Consider the following 22,100-nt stretch of genomic DNA (forward strand, 5'->3'; position numbering starts at 1 on the left):
GTACATTGAACGTGAGTCAGGCAGCAGAAGACCATGAAGCTAAACTAAAAACTAGGGAAACTCTTAACTGAGTTCTGATTTTTGAGCTTTAGCAAAATATATTGAGTGTCCCAACATACCATTTGGAAAACATACTCTCTGAAATACATGAATTGTTATTAGTACTAGAAAATGTTTTCTCATACTAAGATGATTTAAACATTTTGACAGTGAGCAAAATACCCAAATTCAGGCAATAAAATTACTCTAGAGTTACTGAAACTGATTCAGAAAGGGGAAAGAAATATATGAACCCAAGTATGAGGAAAGAGACACAGGGAAAGGTCAGATCCACAGTCCCTTTCATCCTGCTGTGAAAGTCTGCTTCCACCTGACTAATCCCAGCTTAAGAGAGAACTGCTCTACAGCAAGAAGCAGATGCTCAGCAGGCAAATGGTCTTTCAGTCTATCCAGCCTGTCAGGGATACAGAACTCCAGTTACAGTTCTGTTCCTTTAAGAGACAAATATCTGATACTACTGAGAAGACCATCATTCTAAATCTGATATTTCGGTGATCAGAGAATGAGAAATATGCTGAAAGATTTTGCAGCTATACAAAACTATGAACTCATCTGGGGAACAATACCTTCAAGATTTTCTGTAGATGTCCCATATGAAAATAGTAATCATTTACAGCCGTCCACATAAAAAGTCAAAGTTTTGTAAATTGGGCTGTTAAAAAAATACTGTTTTAACATGTTCAGGTGACATTTGATTTACTTCTCTTGATTCTCTTTGATTTTGGTTATTTTCTGCTTCAACAGACAGTTATCTGATTGTACTGCAAAATAAACAAACTTGACTGGCAAAATAAAAAAAAAAAAAAAAAAGAAAAAACACATCAAAACACTATGATAGGTGTGGTTTTGATGACTACATTTGTAGCTTTATTGACTAGGTAAGTACTTAGTAACTTGTATAGCCTTTTAATCATACTACCCAGTTAAAGCTGGTCAGGTAAAAATGAAACAAAAACAGAGATAATTTTTTCCTATTGGAAAATGAAATGAAAGGACAAACTACACTGTTCTTCGTTGTATGTGCCGGCTAAGAACAACTAAAATGATACATACTCAGAAATATGGTTTTGTTTGAAAGGTATATAGAAGCAATTTTAAAATCTTCCATGTTCCTGAATTATCTCAGTTTTATTAAATGACATTTTCTTCCAAAATCCCAACTTCCTTCTTTGTTGTTCTATAAAGCGAAAAGAAGGAAAGTGCATACATTGAAGGACACGTGAAATTTATTTAGGTAGGCACAGCTGAGGAGGTATCGTGTAATCAGAATGCTACAGAACAGTGTGAGTAACCACTAGGTTGTGCTGTCGGTCTAAAATTGAAGCCCCTGTATTTAAGAGACTGAAGTTTCAAAATTCTCAAGCGTGATGTAAACATAAAACCCTAGTGTTCTCATTTGGATATATCAGGGAAAAAAAAAAAAAAGTACAAAATACGTGTTTTTGTAAGGAAAGGGATTTGGTATTTGATCTATTGGAAAAAAAATTCCTATTATGCAAGTATCCTTCACAGTCATACATGTACCAAGAGATTAAAGGAATGTCACAGCCACAACCATATTCAATTTACTAAATATCTATTATTAGAATTATTGGTTTTTTTGTTTGTTTGTTTTTTCTTTTTGTTTCTGTGGTAAGTCATCATTTGCATACTATATCTGCAAATACATGCAACATTTTTACACAAAAATAATTAAGTGTGTTCTATATCACAGTATATATTCTTGCTTTTCTGTTGCTTGTGGTAAATGTATACCTGTACCAAACAGTGGTCAACGAAGATTTGTGGATATCTGTTGTTATGCTGAATCATGGGTTGTAAAACAATGTGTGTTTATGAAAATGTAGTCTTCTCAAAATTGTTACCCTGGAAACATTCGATGCATGGTTGTTGAAATTTGCCAATTGTCACAACAATATTTTTTGTATACTTTAACCTAGAAATTGTTTCATGTTAGGCTTTTCTGGCACTTGTCACTTTGTAGTGGCTAACATACTCTTTCAGTTGTGTATGTAGCAAGTAGATTGGTGAGCCACACATGAGAATTTACGGAAGGATCTATTATAGCTGTGAAAGCCAAGATAATGCTGCGAAGGGGGTGGTAGTTGGCAGTCCTTTCAACCTACCGACAATTCTTGCAGGCATTCAAAATCATGGATTTCCTTCAGCAACAAAAGGAGAAAACATCCTACTTGTGTATAGACAACACTTTTCATTAGTGGTAGCAATTAAGTGATCTAATAAGCCTTTTAAAAATTTTTTGTCATTGTTTAACTGCATCATGCTTGTGTACTATTAAATGTAGTATGTCCAATCACTTCTGATGATACTCAGAAAGTGAAGTTTACTAAAGATAAGTTTAAATCATGCTTCCACAGTTATTTACCTATTGATGATGCTAATGGCCTACCAGAAGTGAAAGTTAACACTGCAAAATTTTGTGTATTCTCTGGAAGTAAAAAAAAAAAAAAAAAAAAAAAAAACAACAACCAAAAAACAACAACAACAACAAAAACACAGGATAAACCATTTAAAGAGAAAAACTCCGTAGCTAATTAAAACCTGTCAGCATAACAGCTACTTCATCTGAAGAACATGTTTTCTCTCTGCTCTTAACTTCTGAGAGGCAGGAACTGCATTCTCATCTGAGAACCAAGAATTCTTCCATTAGAATTCTAATTTTGATACCAATTCACTTGAAGCCTATGACAATTTATCACATGATATATATATACGTGAAAAAGAAATAATATTTGTTTAGGAGCAATATGAAGATTAATTATTTAAATCATTCTGAAAATCAGCCTTATGCAGATATTATGATTATTTCTCAGCAGTTGATTCTAGTCTGGGATGACACCCAGAAAAGGACGTAAACACCTGATGTTGAAGTCAGGTGGAATTTAAGTGCCCTGTATCAAAAATGCAGTCCTAAAAAGTATTTACATATCTGCCACTTCACACTCGAAGTACCTACATTTTTGTGGAAGCTCAGGCATTTCTATTGCGAGGTGCATAATAAAAAGAGCACTCCAGCAATGCTCTTTCATCCTCTCAAGGGTAGTTAAGTGCTAATAGGGCTGAGTAGCCTATTAATTAACCCAGCTAACGTTCAATATGTGTCCAGAAATGAAGCATTCCTCTGTATGTCTCCCTGGAGAGTTCAGTCCAGTAGGTGAGTTCTGAAGATGCCTAGTAGGCTGGGACCCTGCAGCAACAGCTGGCCCCACAGTGGAAAAATCTGTTTCCCTTCAGACTGGAGCTGAGTGCTTAGAACAGACAGAAATGTGGATGAGATCCAGGTTCAATTCCCTCGTCTGTCTGAAAGGGCTCAACCCTTCCTTTGGAGTACGCTGTAGCCAGCAGGCAGCAGACTCTAGAATGTAGGAAAGATTCTTCAGTCTTCAATTTCACTTTCCAATGATGTTCACTATTCACCATTTAAGTCTTGCAGTTAAGATGCATTGGTGAGAAAGAGTAACTTGTCAATTTTTTACAGAAACTAGAGAAATAGTCCTGGATAAGTACAAAAATACTTGGAGGAGTTGGGACTAGAACCCAGGATAGAGTGCTCTTGAGTGAGTGCCTGCTTACTTAATTAGCTTCTTACAGAACATAATGATTTTTATGAATGTTCCACATGCGCGTACTTTCCTGCATGCACTGCAAAAAGATTCTCTATACAGGATTCTGGATTCAATTATGTGAGCCAGGAAGATGAAAATCAGATGTGATATTTAGGAGTGCAGTGCTTTGTCTTTTTCTAGATCTGTCCTAGGTTCAGCAATAGGGATCCCTAATATAGGATAGGACAAACACAAACTCTTTCTCTCTCTCTTTCTCTCTCTCTTTCTCTCTCTCTTTCTCTCTCTCTTTCTCTCTCTCTTTCTCTCTCTCTTTTCTCTCTCTCTTTCTCTCTCTCTTTCTCTCTCTCTTTCTCTCTCTCTTTCTCTCTCTCTTTCTCTCTCTCTTTCTCTCTCTCTTTCTCTCTCTCTTTCTCTCTCTCTTTCTCTCTCTCTTTCTCTCTCTCTTTCTCTCTCTCTTTCTCTCTCTCTTTCTCTCTCTCTTTCTCTCTCTCTTTCTCTCTCTCTTTCTTCTCTCTCTCTCTCTCTCTCTCTCTTTCTCTCTCTCTTCTCTCTCTCTTTCTCTCTCTCTCTCTCTCTTCTCTCTCTCTTTCTCTCTCTCTTTCTCTCTCTCTTTCTCTCTCTCTTTCTCTCTCTCTTTCTCTCTCTCTCTTTCTCTCTCTCTTTCTCTCTCAGTTCCTTTCTGTTCCATTCCTCTCCATGTTTGTGATCAGTTCTTCAAACAACCGGGTAAGAAACATATTTGGAGCCTGATCTTTTTCTTCAGAAATCAAAGGGAAAATCCTTGTGGTGTTAGTCAAGTCAGAATTAGGCTCTGAATATTAATGGAAGAAGAAACATTTTGAGAAGTTTTGTGTATAGTTCCAACTATACTTAGTACCCATGCGTTTTTGCTGTGATTTATCAAACCAGCTATTTTTGCCAAGTCAATACCTATCTCAGTTCTCTAAAACGAATTAATTAAAATTGATTTAAATTCAAATGCTTTGAGATGTGATCTGTTAAGTGTCTGAAAGGGCTGCTAAAATGAGGACAAGAAAAGTAAATAGGCTTTTCTTTCCAGAGTATATGCCTGATTTTGCCGTTATACTGGCATGTATATGTTTAACTGAAATATTTGTAACAGTTTGTGCGTATGACTCGTCAGTCATTATGGAATAAAGTTGTAAAAATGAGGTTTTTACTTGTTGAGAAATGTTGGTATAGAGAAATGTGAAGAATTATGAAGATGAAAATAGATTTGATCCTTGCCAACATTATAGGCTGTAGCGTGACTGAAGGATAATATTTGCACTAAATGCATCTCAGATAGATAGCTATTAGTTATTACTGGAGGAAAAAAAAGTTTGTCAATTGCCATGAAAACGCATAAAACCAAAACTTTTGTAATGCAAAAGTGTTATTTGAACATGATAGTATTAGAAGCTCTATGAGTGCCTGTAATGAATTCCTTACTTTTGTGTTGCAGCTTAGACAAATCCCTGAAACAGACCAAAAGACCCTGAACAGGGCCTCTAACAGAAAAAGAAGAAGAAAAAAAAAAAGAAAAGAAAAAAAAAAAAGAAAAAGAAAACAACCCAAAACAAAACAAACCCTCTTCCATATTTTAAAGTGGCTTTTTTGGCCTCCTGAGTCTTTCTGGCACATCATTCTCAGACCCTTATGGACTGGGATGCTGCCAAAAAGCTCTTTTCCCACAAAACTTTAGTAAACTTTGAATGCTAGATGCTGCAATACAGTATTTCAAAATACTTAGAATATAGAAATTAGCCTCTGAATGAACCCAGCAATATTTTTCTCAGTTTTCTTACAAATATAAGAAATTCTTTCTCTGTCTTACACTGGTTTAGAACTTTGCTTTTTTCCCGTTTAAGAATTTGTTTTGTTTTAGCAGCAATATTGCTAGTATTGCTTAATAAACGATATGTGTTTATTCTAATGTAAGGATGCTTTGATTTTGCCAGACATTAAGTCATACTTACATTTAATTGAAACCACATCAAAATGTTTTATAACTATGAAGTATTTCAACTCAAATTACTCAGAAGAAGAAATATACCAAAGGAGTCATGGGCCAAATTAACACTTAGGTACCACAGCTAGCGAAATTGAATCCAAGCAAGTGTGTAGCTTTTTTTTTTAATTATTTTTATTTTTTCGACTCTCATCCATTGCTAGAACTTGTCAAACTTTAGCATTCTTTATCAAATGCCATTGAAAACGGAGCTTTTGTACATAATCACCTTTATTTTCCTACACTTGCCTCTAAGTCCTGTGCTTTCTGGAGTTTGGCATAAGCTCAGTTCATGTTCCAGGTAGTAATACTGTTTGTTCCATGTGTACTTGAAGTAGTCCAAAGCTACAAGACCAGAGACGGAGATTTCTTCTGATGTATTTTGAAATCCATAGACGGTGGCAAAGAAAACTATAGCAAAAGAAGTTCACATTAGTCATCCTGGACTCCTGGTCAGTGTGCTACAGCTAATATTTCACAGTCCTGGAGCAGGAATACTGAACTTGCAGGTTCTAGTTTGTAGAACATTCAAAGAACAACAGAATCATTATCACAGCAGGCTGGGTCCTGTTCTCTGAGCCAGCGCTCCTGGGTGTGTGTGCTGTCCAGTAGATTTGTCTGGGAGTTGCTTTCATGTAATTCAGAACAGAATGTTGAGTCAAATGGTTAAGTCAGTTCTAAGAAGCACTCAGACAATGAAGAAATCAACTCACCTCCTAAGTATCTCCTCCTACCTTGCTTTCAGGGAAAGCTTCAGCTGACTTCCAAGAATCTACTTTAGCATGTAAAACAGCAGTTAAGTCTCTTTCAATTAGAGTTTTCCTAGAATACAGAGTATGTTAATTGTCTTCAAAATTACATATTTCCCTTGCAAAGCCCTATTTTCATTTACTTATATGATTCTGTAATAATATTTTTGTAGTCAAATCTTTCCATGCCTTGTCATCCCAAACCTGATTCCTTTTGGAAATTTTATTCAGCTCCTCTTACAGAGACCGTTAACTATATAATCAGTATCAAAACCATACACTGTTACAGTTTTGCAATATTCAAAAAGCAGATATCCTTAACATATGTAAGTACACTTGATAAATTGAATTCATTAGGGAGAAATGTCTTTGTTATTTGGGAGAAAGATGCAAAATCCTGTATAAGTATGCCTTATGTGTATCCATGCACAAACATAGAGCATGTAGAGGCAGTTTGGAACACTGTGCATACACACTGGAAATTATTACCATAGGAAAAATATAATGAATGCATTTTATACAATAGTGATGATAAAATCTACCCTTGTTTTTGTTTCCAATTTTCAGGCAAAGTTTACAGCAGAATTGTGCAATTACATTATTTCTTAAACAATGTATTTCCAGAATATATTAAGTTTAAGAAATGGAATTCAAGTCAGTTCTAACATGCACATGTTGAGCTATTTACATTACATAGACAACAACGTGTGTATTTTTGTGTTTATTTGGAACAGAGACAAATGATCAGAACATAATGGATGCTTTTCTTTCTCAACAGTTTTCTCAATTTATTTTCACTTATTCAAGCTATTTACTAAACATACTTAACTTGGCCATACTGATACTCTGTTCTTCAAGATGATAGCCACCGTATAATAGTATCACTAGATAGGTAATGCACAAATTTAACACAAATAATTTAAATAGAATAACAAACCATTGAAAATGGGAAATCAAACTAAACATATACTGTTTATACAGGAACGCTAGAAGACAGTGAGAGAGGGGAACTGGAATACCTGGGTTTCTGCAATGATATTGCCAGAACAGATATATTAAAAATTTGGTGGTAGGAAGATGATCATTAGAACAGCATAACAGTGGAATTCAAATAATGTAAGAAAAATATAATGGGTTATGCCAACGGAGAATTGATGCCATATGAAGGATGCCATAGAAGTTTAGAGGTTTTTTTTTTTTTTCAAGCACATCAAGACTAGAAAGATAGCGAAGACTGGTAGACATTGAAGGAATAAAAGGAAGCTTAAGGAAGGTGAAGTCATATCCCTATTAGCTAAGTCCATTGCATCCACATTCACTGTATTGGATCATTCGCAGATGACACCAAGTTAGGTGCGTGTGTCGATCTGCTTGAGGGTAGGAAAGCTCTGCAGGAGGATCTGGATAGGCTGCACTGATGGGCTGAGGTCAACTGCATGAAGTTTAACAAGGCCAAGTGCCGGGTCCTGCACCTGGGGCGCAATAACCCCAAGCAGAGCTACAGGCTGGGAGAGGAATGGTTGGAAAGCTGCCAGGCAGAGAAGGACCTGGGAGTGATGGTTGATAGTCGGCTGAATATGAGCCAGCAGTGTGCTCAGGTGGCCAAGAAGGCCAACGGCATCCTGGCTTGTATTAGGAACAGTGTGACCAGCAGGGCTAGGGAGGTGATCGTCCCCCTGTACTCAGCTCTGGTGAGGCCGCACCTCGAGTACTGTGTTCAGTTTTGGGCCCCTCGCTACAAGAAGGACATGGAGGTGCTTGAGCGGGTGCAGAGAAAGGCGACAAAGCTGGTGAGGGGCCTGGAGAACAAGTCCTACGAGGAGCGGCTGAGGGAGCTGGGCTTGTTCAGCCTGGAGAAGAGGAGGCTCAGGGGTGACCTTATCGCTCTTTATAGGTACCTCAAGGGAGGCTGTAGCGAGGTGGGGGTTGGCCTGTTCTCCCACGTGCCTGGTGACAGGACGAGGGGGAATGGGTTTAAGTTGAGCCAGGGGAGTTTTAGGTTAGATGTTAGGAAGAACTTCTTCACTGAAAGGGTTGTGAGGCACTGGAACAGGCTGCCCAGGGAAGTGGTGGAGTCACCATCCCTGGAAGTCTTCAAAAGACGTTTAGATGTAGAGCTTAGGGATATGGTTTAGTGGAGGGCTGTTAGCGTTAGGTTGGAGGTTGGACTCGATGACCTTGAGGTCTCTTCCAACCTAGGAAATTCTGTGATTCTGTGATAAGTGACTTCAGTGGTTCTAAAGATCTGATTTAAATGGAGGAAAAGCCTATAGGTCAAATCAACAAGACGGTTATAAAGCACGAGGCAGGATGGTATTTATCTAAATATTCTGAAGAAATGCAAATGTGCATTTAGCTGTAGGTATGTGTGAACGTGCCTCAATATCACAGAAACAATACATAGTAAACATCATGTTCAGCTAGAAATTGAGAGAGACAGATTTCTGAGTGGAAAGATTGACCAAAAATCTGAAGTATTCATCAAACCAGTAGAAACTGTAACAAAGACTAGAATTAATGGCTGCATCTCTAAATATTATGTTTAGAAAAATCTACTCAAGTGTTGTGAAGGGAAGTTATAGCTTACAAAATTATGTCTCTGAGAGTGTCCTTGAACATGTTCAGAAGGATTATCATGTTGGTGTAATCTATTTGGTTTTCCGGAAGACTTTTCACACTATCCGTCTTTAAGGACTTAAACCGTCTAACTTTTGATGGTACAAATACAGTGTTAGGAATTATTACAGAGGAATAAAGAACAAAATGTTTTAATTATGATTATGGTGCTGCATCTAGGTCATGTTGGACTCTCTTTTGTCCCTTCCATCTATAAAATATAATAGTAGAACTCAGGAAAACACAAAATAGGGCAAAAAGATGATCAAAGGCAGAGGACAGCTTTCATTCAACATAGAAATAAACAAATTGGTCAGCCTGGAAAAGACATCTGACATTGGCAAACTCACGAGCAGAAGGGTAAATATGGAACAATTATTTACTGTCTCTTTTAATACAAGAACTAGAGGATATTGAATGAAATTATCAAATGGCAAGCTCACTCATAGCATAGTTTCACACAATCTAGCAATCACTTAGATTGCTGGATTCATTGCCTCAAGATGCAGTGAATACCAAAGGGCTGCAGATGTTCAAAAAGACAAATTCATGGAAAAATACCTATCACTTACTCCAAATACACTTATTTTCCGCTCAAATTGGTGAAGGCTTAGTCAGTCTACCAGTGAAGTGTATGCTTATACTGCCCTTTCACCCTTCAGTAGGTATCTGTTACAGATCATCACAGGTGACAGGAAGGTCTGACTCAGTGTAATTGCTTTTAGGTTTTTAGAGTATATGATCATTAACACAGAGGCTTCCCATACCCCAAAATAGGGCTGACTCTTGTGCTGGTCAGGAATGTATTAATTTCGTAGGGAGAGTTCTAAACTAATCTATTTTTATAGCATTAATTTTTTCTTATATCATCATAAAAAAAAAAAAAAGACTTCTTTTACTTTTGAAGGACCTCTCAAGACAGTGGCTGATTCACTCCCAAAAATTTGTTTTATCAAGACAGAATGTTTTAAATCATTATGGTATATTCTGAATGCGATTATTCCACATATAATCACGCTACAGTCACATATTAAATCCCCACACTGTGATGCTTAATATCTCCATGTGTTTGCTCCAGACTGCATTTCTCTTTTTTCCTGCCATGTGCCAATTGCAAACACATCACTTACTTGGTGATCATTGTCACCTGGAGGTCTGTTTCCACAATTCCATCTTCCCATTAGACAGCAGCTTCTGATTATCTTCTTCAGATGTATTCCTTTCCCTTTTTCACAAATTGATACCATTTATCTTCTGCCTATGCTTTTCTCCTTCTAGGGTTTAATCTATTCTATGATGTTATTATAAAATTAAATTGATTTACTTCCTTGTTTATAGTAAATCCTTCACTTTCTAAATTCTTTTTCTTTTTAGAGCAATACTTGTAAAAGGTGGCAGTCTGATTGTCCTAAAACATAAATTCTCTAGCTAAACTGAGGTCATGAACAATATAGAAAGAACTGTAAACTCCCACACATTGCTGGGTTAATAGACTTCAAGTTTGATCTGAAAGGGCTTTTTTCTAGGCATGGTTTGTATTGGTGAATTTGAAAAGCAGCTCTTCTGCAACTACACAGATTTTTTTTTCTTCTTGTAAAAATGCAATTTGGGGGCACGATGCTAGTTTATGTTAGGTTCCTCTTTAAGGATAAGTTATAATCTAGTTCTAAGTGAAGTAATTTGGGTACCAGTAACCATTAATTGCACTAGCATGTTATATCACGTTTGCTGTGCTACTGAGGTAAGTTTTGGCTCTTTGAACTGAGCTTTTTGCCTCTGTACTGAATTTACAAATACCAAATCTAGATTAAAGTTGATTTTTCTTCATCTGTTTTTCAAACGTGTAGTTTGTCAGCCCTGGAACTGTTTGCAATATGAATGTTAATCCATTGCAAATTAGACTTCCAAGTCACTGATGTTTATCTAAACATTAAAAATTTTACTACATTTAGCTTACTGAAGGATTGTATAAAATCTTTTGCTTCTATGATGTGAGACAGACACATTCATCTTCTTATTCACTGTGATTCTAAAGAGGCTTTGAGGAAAAAAAAATAAATGATATGAAGCCTTTCCTAGGGTGGACAAACTCAAATAGCAATATTTAATTGCTTTTATTTTTCCCCATTAATTTTATTTTGTTTCCTATTTTCACCTGCTCCACAACTGTTACATTTTAATTGCTTTATTTTCAAGAACTACACTGACAATATAAGGTATGTTCACATTAGACCTTTTGGTACAGGATAGTAAAGAATAAGGCCAGCTTTAGGCTTGTATAGAGTAAACATTTAAGCAATGGAAGTAGTCAGTTCAACTTAAGTTAATTCATCCTGCTTCTTGGCAGTGATAAGTCAAGAAAAAGAAGGGACCTCAGAGAGAAGGGCAAGATATAGGAGAGAAATGAAGGATAAACTGCAAGCACTGAGCACAAGAAATTGGAATTCAATACACAATTTCCAATTTCTCTAACTTGTTTACGAACTATTTAGAGAAAGTTTCTGTTATCTCTTGAATTTGCAGAATTCTCAGGGTTCTGCAGTTTGGATAATGAAAACCAGTTAACGCACAGAATTTCTTGTAGACTGTTTAGTCACCATTAAACATTAGTATTAAACATTATAAAGTTTCATTTTTAATGCTTTCTAAAAATGCTATGCAGGTTTTGTTGCCATGTGTTTGCAGAGTGTAGTTTTGGAACAATTTATTAGAGTATACAACATGTAGTTGAAGCAGCATTTGGAATTGATTTTCAGCTCCCTGTTGAGCTCAGAATTGTTCCGTAGTTGCATAGTTTTGTTTATTTGGGTTGGTTAATCATTTTCCTTTTCTACCCTGGCACCCACTGTAACAAATTGTTGGTAAGACGTCTGGAACCAGTTGTAGGCATAGCAGGGCAGTTTGGGTTACAAAGTAGTGCAGAAGTAATCTTCAACTAAGGCACAAAGTGCATTAAATTAATTATTTGTATTCAATTTAGAGACACAACAGAGAAAAAGTTAGCTAACCATCCAATAAATTCAGTGTTGCTTGGCATTCCTATTTTCCTTTCAAGGGAGAGAGTATTAAAATTGGCTTGCAAATTCGCTAAAAGGTAATCTGCTGTTACCAAGTGGAGCTTGATAAGAAGGATGTTGGCTTGGTGTAGTTGTAGGCAGTTCCATTTCTTGTGTCATCAAATTCTTTCTCAGGTAATAATACATTTTCCATATTATTTTACTTGATGATTTTATTTGCATACAGAACAAGATTTATGAAGGTTTATACCTGTGGCAAAAACTGCTGAGTGGGAATGACTGTACATGACAGTTCTCATGCAGTGTTTAGTCAGTGTAAACTGTGTTTTCCCAAAGCCTAGAAAATACATCCTTAGAACAGCTAAATATGTAATCAGCTACAGAAGGTGAAATTTTCTGAAAGAAGGCAGATCCCAGAGGTCTGTATATCAGGAGATTTGTAAGGGTTTTCAGTTTGACTCAGCAGGGTAAACCCCCGCAGAGATGCTTTTCTCTTGTATATATATCAAGTGCTTCAGGAATACAGCACACTACATACCCTGCAGTAATAAATATTGATCCTGTGATTCCTCTGACAGAGGATTGCTATATTTCTGAGATATGTGCTCACTGCATAATATGTCCACATTGATTTCAGCGTAGACTGGAATTGTGTCAGTAAAATGGATCTGCATAATTGCAGTAGGCATGTCAAGGATACGTAATGTTAGGATATTCCACCCAACTGTACATCGCCAGTGTCGGCCCAAACAGTAAAAAGGACACCTCCAAGGAAACCAGTAAGTGCATTGACATAGCTCATCCTATTGAAATCTGTGGGATAATTTGTATAAGTAAAGATTACAGCATGGAGTAAGGACAGGATAAGGACAGAATATCAGTATTCTGCAGTGAGGATTTTTCTCTTTGTGTACACTGTCTTCCTGTTCTCCTATTTTAACCATCCATCTCTGCTAGTTGAGTGGCCTGAGAGAAGAACCCTGTTACAGCTGACTTCTTTTGCTAAGCTGTTTTTATGGAAGGAAAAGTGTGCCAAAGTTTCTTTTCCCACCCAAGCATATGAGATTATAATTTACCAATTATTCATGCAAGCCACGCAGAGTCTTTTACTTCTTCTGTATTAGCTGTCATGGACTTATAGATTCAGTCACATTGCCATAGTTACCGTGCTGATGGGGCTCCATTGTATACTCTGACAGTGAAATCCCAGTTTTCCTGAAGTCAGTGGCAAACTCATCCTTCATTTCCTTCAGTAGGTTCCTGCATTTTATCCCAGTTTACTAATTGGAACTTGAAATACTTCAATGACTGGTTTTAACTTTGGTTGAGGTAATACCTTCAGCTGGACAATAAAATATTGAATGTTGAAACAAACTTTGATTCTTATGCATATGGTCTTTCTGTTACTCATCTAGCACTTTACGTTAAAAAATTTAGGTATCTGGTTGACCTATGGGTTTATTCACATAGTTGGTTATAGTAGTATGTAGTTGTATGTGGCATGCCCACAGTTAAATTACACACTATTTTTCCAGTCTCTCTCTAAATGACTGACACTTTTTAAGTAAATAGAAGTTCATATATATATATATACATACATATAAAAACATAGTTATTTTATATGGAAGAAAAACAACCAGTGGTTAAAGTTCTGTTCAAGCAAATTCTCAAATTATCATAAAAAGGAAATAATTCAATAATTTTTTCTTTGATTGTCAAGAAGCCTTTGGCATTGGAATTATTTCAATTTGTTTGGGATGCAGGAAATCCAGAAGTTGGATATTACAGAAAATAATGTATACTTTATTCGGAGGCAATACCAAGGAGGTCTCTGTACAACAGTTTTGGAGAGCAAAAGACACAAAAACTATACAGACAGATATTTCAAGAAATATGAAGTGTGGCCACAGGATTACAAGTTGGTGGCTAGTAATGATGGATATTTAATCTTCCCCTATGTTTAAAATACTTGATGGAATGCATGTTCTCATAGATAGCTTAGAAGGGCTTCTCTCAAATCAGTTGGATGCTTGATTCAGTAACTTGTAGACTTTTTATTTATTTATTTATTTATTTATTTATTTATTACTTCCAACGATTAAACCAGCATGAGATTAAACTAAATTATTCTGAGCTGCACCAAGTAATTAATTCCAAGTCATAGATCTCAGAGCCATTTGCAGATACTTACTTTCTCTGAGAATTGTGGGCAGAGTGCTGCTGAAGAATGGTATAAATTCCTTTTTCTTATCGGTTGTAACCCTTATTCTGCTGAGCTTTATTGGAATGAATAAAGAGGAAGAGCAGTATTTTGAAGTATCAGTAATGAATTCCTGCAATAACATGTGAGATATTTTTTGTCTACTAATTTGTTTATAACGACGTATGGTATAAAATTTTTTGAAGACCTTTGTTGGAAAGGCAATATCTAACATGAGGTGATGGAGATGAAGGAAGATCTGTTTACTACTGAGCTGTCTACTTCACTTTCAGAAATCTTTTATTTTGATTTCTTTGTAAGTGTTCTTTTGTTTTATGGCCAGACTCCAGCAGATGTACTTGGCACCTGTGGAGCACACATTGATTCTTCACTGATTTTAGAGTTTGCTAGTAGTTGCTTTTGTGCAAGTAATATCTTCCTGTTGTCTCCATCCGTATCGTGAACATAGGTTTTGACTTTTGTAGTGAGAATGTGTTGAATTGTCATAAACCAATCTGATTACAAGAAAAACTTTTGAATAATACAGTGCAGAGACTACGAGAGAGTTGGGAGTATCAGACCTTTTGCTGGAGTGTGTGTTAATGGTAAGGACACAAGTGGTGATTTTGCCTGAGCATACCAGATACAGGCAATGACATCTGTAGTTCCTGACAACACCCATATGTCTGTGGAAATAAAGAACAACTACTACATAGGGAACACATGCTGTACAGCGGCTTCTGGTACAAACTGATAAATTTAATAAAGCAAAGATGCATTTTTGCATGCATTTTCACTTCTTAAAGTGATGTTGTCTGGAAATAATCATAACATGAAAAGCTAATGTGTTAACAGGTGAAGACAGCAAGAAATGTTTTCGCTTTGAAATTCTTAGTTCCTGTACTGCAACAATAAGTACCTTTTAAAAAACTAAAGCAACTGGTTCCCCAGGAGTTTCTGCGTGAACATAGATACATTGATAAATTCTGCTTTAAAAGATGATGTGATCATAAGACAGCCCTGGAGATGTGCTTTTTGTGGGTGTGGTACTGTTCTGTGTGTTTCAACACCTTCCAGCTTATATCAGTAATGACTTAGTTTTTGTTTTGGTGGAAATACCTTATGGTATGCTTCTCTTTGAATAGCTTTTGAGACATTGCTCTGTAGACAGTAAATTTGACTGTGACAAGTTGGCACTGATGGGGGCTTAAGATGTTTCACTAGAAAGCCTGAAAACAAAACTTCCCTCTAAACTCCTGCGCTCTATTATGACTGTCCCCTGCTTCACTGCTTGCAAGTGAACAATGGACGGAAAAAAACCAGAGCTGCAGTCCCACATGTTTAAGGTCCCAAAAGACTTTGAAATTTAGTAGCAGTATTTTTTAAAAAGATCAAGAATAACAAAAGCTACTGTAACTAACGAGACTGCAAAACTGTGACTCAAGCAACAGTTCATTTGAGAAGCAGTTGTGTACATACAGGGGAAAAAAGCAGATTCTAGATGGGATGCTGGAGGTCATTTCATTTCACCTCCTTTTAGAGAAACAGGGGATGACCTAAATTTTTTGATTTAGTTCTTATCTTCCTTTCCCACACTTGGACTAATGATAAGCTGTGTTTCTTTTCAAACTGCATTTTAAACGTGCTTTGTTGTTGTTTTTGTTGTTTCGGTTGTTGTTGTTTGTTTCTTTCTATGTGATTTGCTGATTGCTTTTGTTCTGTAAACTTTTTATGTATCTTCCCTTATCCTTATTTTGGAGATAATTGCTTTTATTTTTATTTAGTCTTTGAAAGGGTAGGAAGTGTGAATTAGGAATACTCTACTAAGCTAAGCTTTGCACTGCTAGTCTGGAAAAAAAATTTGTAAGGCAATGTTAGTATGCAGTCCGAGTATGTTTCTTCTAATGAAAATGCATGCTTTGCCTCAGGGACATTTGAGCACAATCCTTTTCATACAAATGCTACAGAATCTGAATTTCTACTATGTCTCACAAACCCACGATACTTCACAGAATTGAATGATATAGTAACAATATGCAAATATGTAAATGATGAGAAAGAAACAGCAAAAAAGCAGTAATTCCACAAGCAATGGAACTTGGAATACTGGGTTCCAAGAATTTCTGTTGTGGTTTCTCAGATGTCTTACAAGTTGCAACCTCTGATCAAAGCTTTTTCTGCAGCTGTGATGTTCATAGCATCTCTCTATCATATGAATTTGTTGACTACATATAAATTCAATTTCAGCAATGTTCTCTGTAGGAAACAAGTAGGGTCTTGTTCTTCTGTCCATCCACCAGTTTCCATTAAATTCACTGCAACTTCATAAGCATGATTACTCTATTCTGTAAAGTTCACTTTAAAATTGGTTAGGGGGTTCATAGCTGCTCTTGAGAGATGTAAGGACAGACAGGTGAATATCGGAAACTGATTGCATTAAAAGCAAAATAAAGATATTCGGACATGAAGGTTGCATAAGCCTCATTTCAAGGAAGGAAAATAACAGTTTTATCAGGTAAGGTTTATGACGAACTCCTACATGGGCAATTTTTTGCCAAAGCACGAGAGCTACCTAGGTCAGGTATGAAGCACAGTTTCCTAAGTAAATACACACATGCAAATATAAATATAAATAAAACTTGTGTGCTGTATTTTTGAAGCAAATAAGGATAAAATACACCAAAGAGGACGTGTTTAGTGAGGTAGTCTGAATTAAATGCATATTGAAAACAAGGAAAATAACTGGCTTCTAAATTCAACAAATGTCCAGAAAGTGCTTGAACTCAAGACATGAGACTGTATGGGAGAGAACAGTCAATGAAATTTTACACTGAAAAGAGTTGGCAATTGTGAAGTCTGCAAAAAAAGATGATTCTGATATTTAAACAGATTTTAATTATAAGGTACAGATCTTTTGTAAGAAGGGTAATAGTGTAAGAAATGAATCTGAGCATGTGGAGAATAAGAAAATATAGTAATTTCAAGAATCGTATTGAAAGCATGGTAATTACTTCTCTTGCAGACAAAAAACTCTGTGCCTTAGGTTTTTACATAGGAAGGAGACAATGCTAAGCAGGAATAGGAAAATAAAGTATGAATATGCAGGAGGTATTAAAGGTGTTAAATGTAAATATGCCATGAAATGGAGTTAACTAATAAGAGAGGAGCTGAGAGATAATCATGTAGGATTCCATATAAAGGAAACCTGTAGAATAGAGATCTCAGCAGCTGCCAAAAAAGCTAGGCTTGGGGTTCAGCTAAGGAAAACACAAACAGCAAATGTAAAAACATCTATAAAATAAGAGAAGGAAGGAAGAATACTTGCGAAAGGTTGGTCTGATGCAAAGGAGAAAGCAGCCTCTGTTCAAGAGCAGAGCAAAATCCCAACTAAACCACCACCAATTTTGATACACAAAGAGGAAAGTCAAAGCACCTTTTTTGTGGAATTCAGCAGAAAAATGAAAGGATAAAATTAAATGTGGTTGAATTTCTGTTTCGTGATAGGGTTTTTGGGTTTTGTTTTGTTTTTTAGGGGGAAAAGTGTAGATTTACCATTTAAATTCAATCCACTGTTTCTGTTTACCATTATCATCTGCTGTATACGGTCTGTTGAAGTAGCAGTGAAGGTGTCAGGATGTAAAGAGACCCAGTAATTCAACCTCAAAGGAAAGCATTGTTACTCATTCGGTATATTTTTTGATACAGCTTGAAGATGATCTGTTTTGAATAAAATTCAACTAAACGTGCTCCTGGGCACTGCTACAGGGCACTGTCAAAGTCTGTATTTAGGTTTATAACACAAGAATGTACATTTGTATATATTTATACACAATTATATGCCACAGAGACAAAAGCACACAAAAATACATAAACTAAGTTAAAGATATTTTTTAATATACTTTAGAAGATCTGTGTGAATGTAAACGTTTGGGAAATTTGTTCAGCAGAAGTCATTGTAGGCACTAGCATTTTGACCTTGTAAATAAAAATATGCAGGATTATATCACATTCACTTAAAATGTAACATTTTTTAAAAATTGTAGAAATTAAGTTAATGTTTCTTAACCTGGCACAGGAGATGCTATAAATTTCCTAGCAGATTTATGCACAAGGCATATTATATACAACACCATACTGTTTAATTTCACTGTTTAATAAAAGGCTACCAGTTAAAAATGTTTATAGCCAAACAATGAATCTCTTGCCATGTAACCATAATGGATGGAAATGATAAGTAAATCACCAGTTTACACGTATGCAAGCAATATTTTCTATATATTATTAATAGCATTTGTATGGTTAACAATTCTAATAAAGTATCAAATCCCATTAAAATCTTTGAACATTGTGAAAATAAGACAAAAAAAAGTCTGTACACATAAGGCACAAAATACCCTTGTGCATATACAACTCTTACGGACTTCCACAGTTCTGCATTCACCTATGGCTTCATGTTCACAACGTGTAAGTAGTGTTGTGCATAGTTGCTATGAAAATAATTATATCCTTATAACTCTTTGGACATCTTTATTAATGTTTCACTGTGTTCCGATGATCCTTATTTTGACACAGATTTTAAGCTGCTATTGTCTATATAGATTAATAAATTCATATAGATTATGAATTAACATGGCAGGTTAATTGAAAACATTTTGTAAGATGCCCCTCTGTGGGCATCTTTCATTCATTTTGCTGATAGAGATACTGTTTATTATTATTATTATTATTATTATTATTATTTTTGTACAGATCATTAGAATAAATAACACAGTACAGTACCGTGTTACTAATACCTCTTTTTTGGTATTAATCTGTGCTTAAGTGCCAAATGTCAATGCTATTTTATATTGTTTCTTCCTGTTTTTGAGTACTGAAGTGCTACAAATGTGAACTGCCCAGCTGATGTCCTGACTCACTGTAACTCAAGTAAATAACCTACTGGTGTGGAGCAAAACATTTTCCAACATAAAAATGAAAAAAAAATAACAACAACGACATGCAAAATGTAGTGGTGCATGGAATATATCCACCATACAAATAGAAGTTGAAAGACAAATGGCAGGAGAGAAAATATACACAGACAGATTCCACTTTGTTATCTTCTAAAAAATGCCATAGTGATTAATTCTAGGTCACGATCAGGAAGAATATTGTTTTGTACCAGTTACAGATACTGGACAGTTCCTGCTTAATTCAGAAGAGCAAACCACCTGTGTAGTTCAAGTCATTTTTTTGGTGTTATAATCACATCAACATAATTTTCAAAGACAGAATTACCATCCAGTAGATCTCAGTTCGTAGAGCATCATCACAGTTATAGTCCATCAACTGTTTCAGTCACCTCTAGAGTTAGGTACGAGGGTGCACACTTCTGAATTGATGATGGAACATTCACTGGACTTCCTGTTGAAATAGCTTTATTGTGACTTTTTTTTCCTGTTTGATTCTGAAATTGTGTCAGAGTCCTTAATTTTCAGTTTATGCTGTCTTTATGGCTGCTTCGGTCTGTATTGTGATTATTTAGTTCTTGATTTTTCCACTGAATGCTTGTTCCATTCATGGGCAGTGAAGTCACCAAGCTTTTCGATTGGGAGCAGCAACAGCAAAGACATGACTGGAAATATTAAAAAAAAAAAAAAAAAAAAGTTAAAAAAAGTTTAGCACAAATCTATCAACTCTGTGCAGATTGCCAACAATATTTTTAATTCAGAAATGAACAGAGAATTCTAGCTGAAGGGAGTGATAGCTGCACTTGGGCCAATTTCAATTTCTTATCCTAGAATGCAAGCAGTTCTTACGATTGATTGTCACAAAGGCAGCAAATTAGGCCTGGCCTGTGGCTCTTATTTAAGAAAAACTTTCACAGTATCAAATGGAAAATTTGTTTGACTAAGGTAAATGGGTTCAGAACTGACAGAATTCAGTAAACATTGTAAGAGCTGGGTTGTTTTTCACCCCTCTTTCTCACTGCACTTCAAGCTTAGGGATCAGCATGCTGCTTAACATGTAAGAGAAAAAAAGAGACTTAGGTCTCTTCTCACATCTTGGAAGAAGGCAAAATTGTCTAGTAAAAGGGATGGTGTATATGTTGAGTTGTGTTATTTTTCACATTTAAGAACAGAAGGTAATTCATGATTGTACTGTGTTCTTCGCAGGCTGTGATGTTCTGTTGTCTCTTCTGAAAGGAGGAGAAATGGCTCTTCAGCTTTCCTCCCCTCCTTTTGCAGAAACTAATGCCTCATTCTATGAAGATGGAATCTATACTTTAGCAGAAAGAGGGATAGGGCCTCAGAGGAGCAATGGCAATAACAGCAGTAGATCCATTCCATGGACTCAATGAGCAGGGAGCGTTGAAGAGAGGTACGGACAGACTGACGATACGTGTACTGTTTGTCTGTGGGCGGGTACATAAAATATCTACAGAGGTAGGGTGAGAAACTCTACTATAAAATGAAGAGATTGCCTGAAGTAATCATCTTGATACCAGAAAGGAAAAGGGAAGCTATAAATGCAAAGCTGTGAAGGATTACATAATAGCTGAAAATTATTTAATTAGAACTGTTGGATGTGGTTGTATTTGAAGGGGCAAACGGAATGAATGAACTAATGATTTGAGGAGCACACTGGTAGTACCCCTGTTCCTGTTACTTTGCCCTTTTACTTGAGGACAGGTCGAGGCATAGTGTCTTCTCCACAGTTCCCAAATGAAGTAAGGGACCACCAGAAGTAAAGCTGACTTCTTATTTCTCATGTGAAAATACTCCCTTAAAATAGTTTCTGTTTCATCAGGCTACAGAAAAACAGGTATTCCGTATTTTAATCACTTATTACATTTTTTTTTTCAGTAGCTTGCATCACCTGTTTGCAGCCTTGCAGCCTGAAAGTTTTGTGGTACTGTTCTGTCTTCTGGTTTTTTTTTTTTTTTTTTTTTTTTTTTTTTTTTTTTTTGTTGTTGTTTTTTTCTTTTTTCCTTCAGATAAAGCTATTTCAGTCTTCCTTTTCCATCTTGCCACTTTCTTTAACACTGTTTGTTCTCATTTTCTTTCTGCCTGTATAGCCTTTGTTAGGTGAATGAGGACTTGCAGAAGCACAGTGCGACAAGGAAGATATTTTAACATTAAAATATGTTTTCATACATAGGAACTAGAAAAATGCAGGTAAAAGCTGTAATGCTTATTCAGTTGCCAAAGTCAACTCAGATGCCTGCTTTGGTATTGAAGACTGAAAATTTTTGTAAGAATGGAATTGTTGAACTGCTGGCAGATTTTGTGTCCTATGTATATGTCCTTTATCTTCATCCAGAGTGGTGAATACATTATCAACCAATTTCATGCACATGTCATGTGCTGATAAATAGTACTTAGAAGAGTGTGTCTCTCTCAGCGATAGTTTACATATGAGGACTATGTCAAACTTATTTACCTGTTTAGCATTTCAGACAAAGTGGATAGTTTTCACTTTCAATTTGGTATGTGCGCTATGTGACCTGTTAGCTGGTAAACTAGGCAACTTATAATCATTCATTCCTTTGCATGCCTCTCCTCCCAGCTCAAAAAAAATAGATAACTAAGTGGTTTAATACTATTCATCAACTGGACATTATATATTATCAAGATCTTACCTGAAAGCAGTTTTTGAACTTCTTGCTCACAAAATACAGAGCAATTGGGTTTATACAAGAGTTCATGGTTGCCAGGTTGATGCTGATATAATCCAATGGCAGCAAGAAACTAAGCAACAAAAAAGAAAGCAAAACTTTTAAACTCTTCATATAATGTAGAAGCATCAATGCTATTTGTGGTTGCAGTCTCTCCTGTCAAAGAAACTAATTCTCATCTCTCTTGTTGAATCTAATATTTT

At 36.0% G+C, this 22,100-nt stretch overlaps 1 protein-coding gene across 1 annotated transcript in view; it reads right to left on the reverse strand.

Moving 5' to 3' along the window:
• Positions 1-17,911: 17,911 nt before the first annotated feature.
• The window catches only part of EDNRA (endothelin receptor type A), a 34,476-nt gene continuing 30,287 nt past the window's right edge, over positions 17,912-22,100 (reverse strand). The window contains exons 7-8 of the mRNA XM_082759243.1: positions 21,862-21,970; positions 17,912-19,854 (exon numbers count right to left, since the gene is read on the reverse strand). Of these exons, the coding sequence (XP_082615369.1) occupies positions 19,714-19,854; positions 21,862-21,970 (250 nt within the window). The 3' untranslated portion in view covers positions 17,912-19,713. The remainder of the gene's footprint in view (positions 19,855-21,861; positions 21,971-22,100) is intronic.

The sequence above is a fragment of the Aythya marila genome, assembly GCF_965140915.1.
Source record: "Aythya marila genome assembly, chromosome: 4".
Lineage (NCBI taxonomy): Eukaryota > Metazoa > Chordata > Aves > Anseriformes > Anatidae > Aythya > Aythya marila.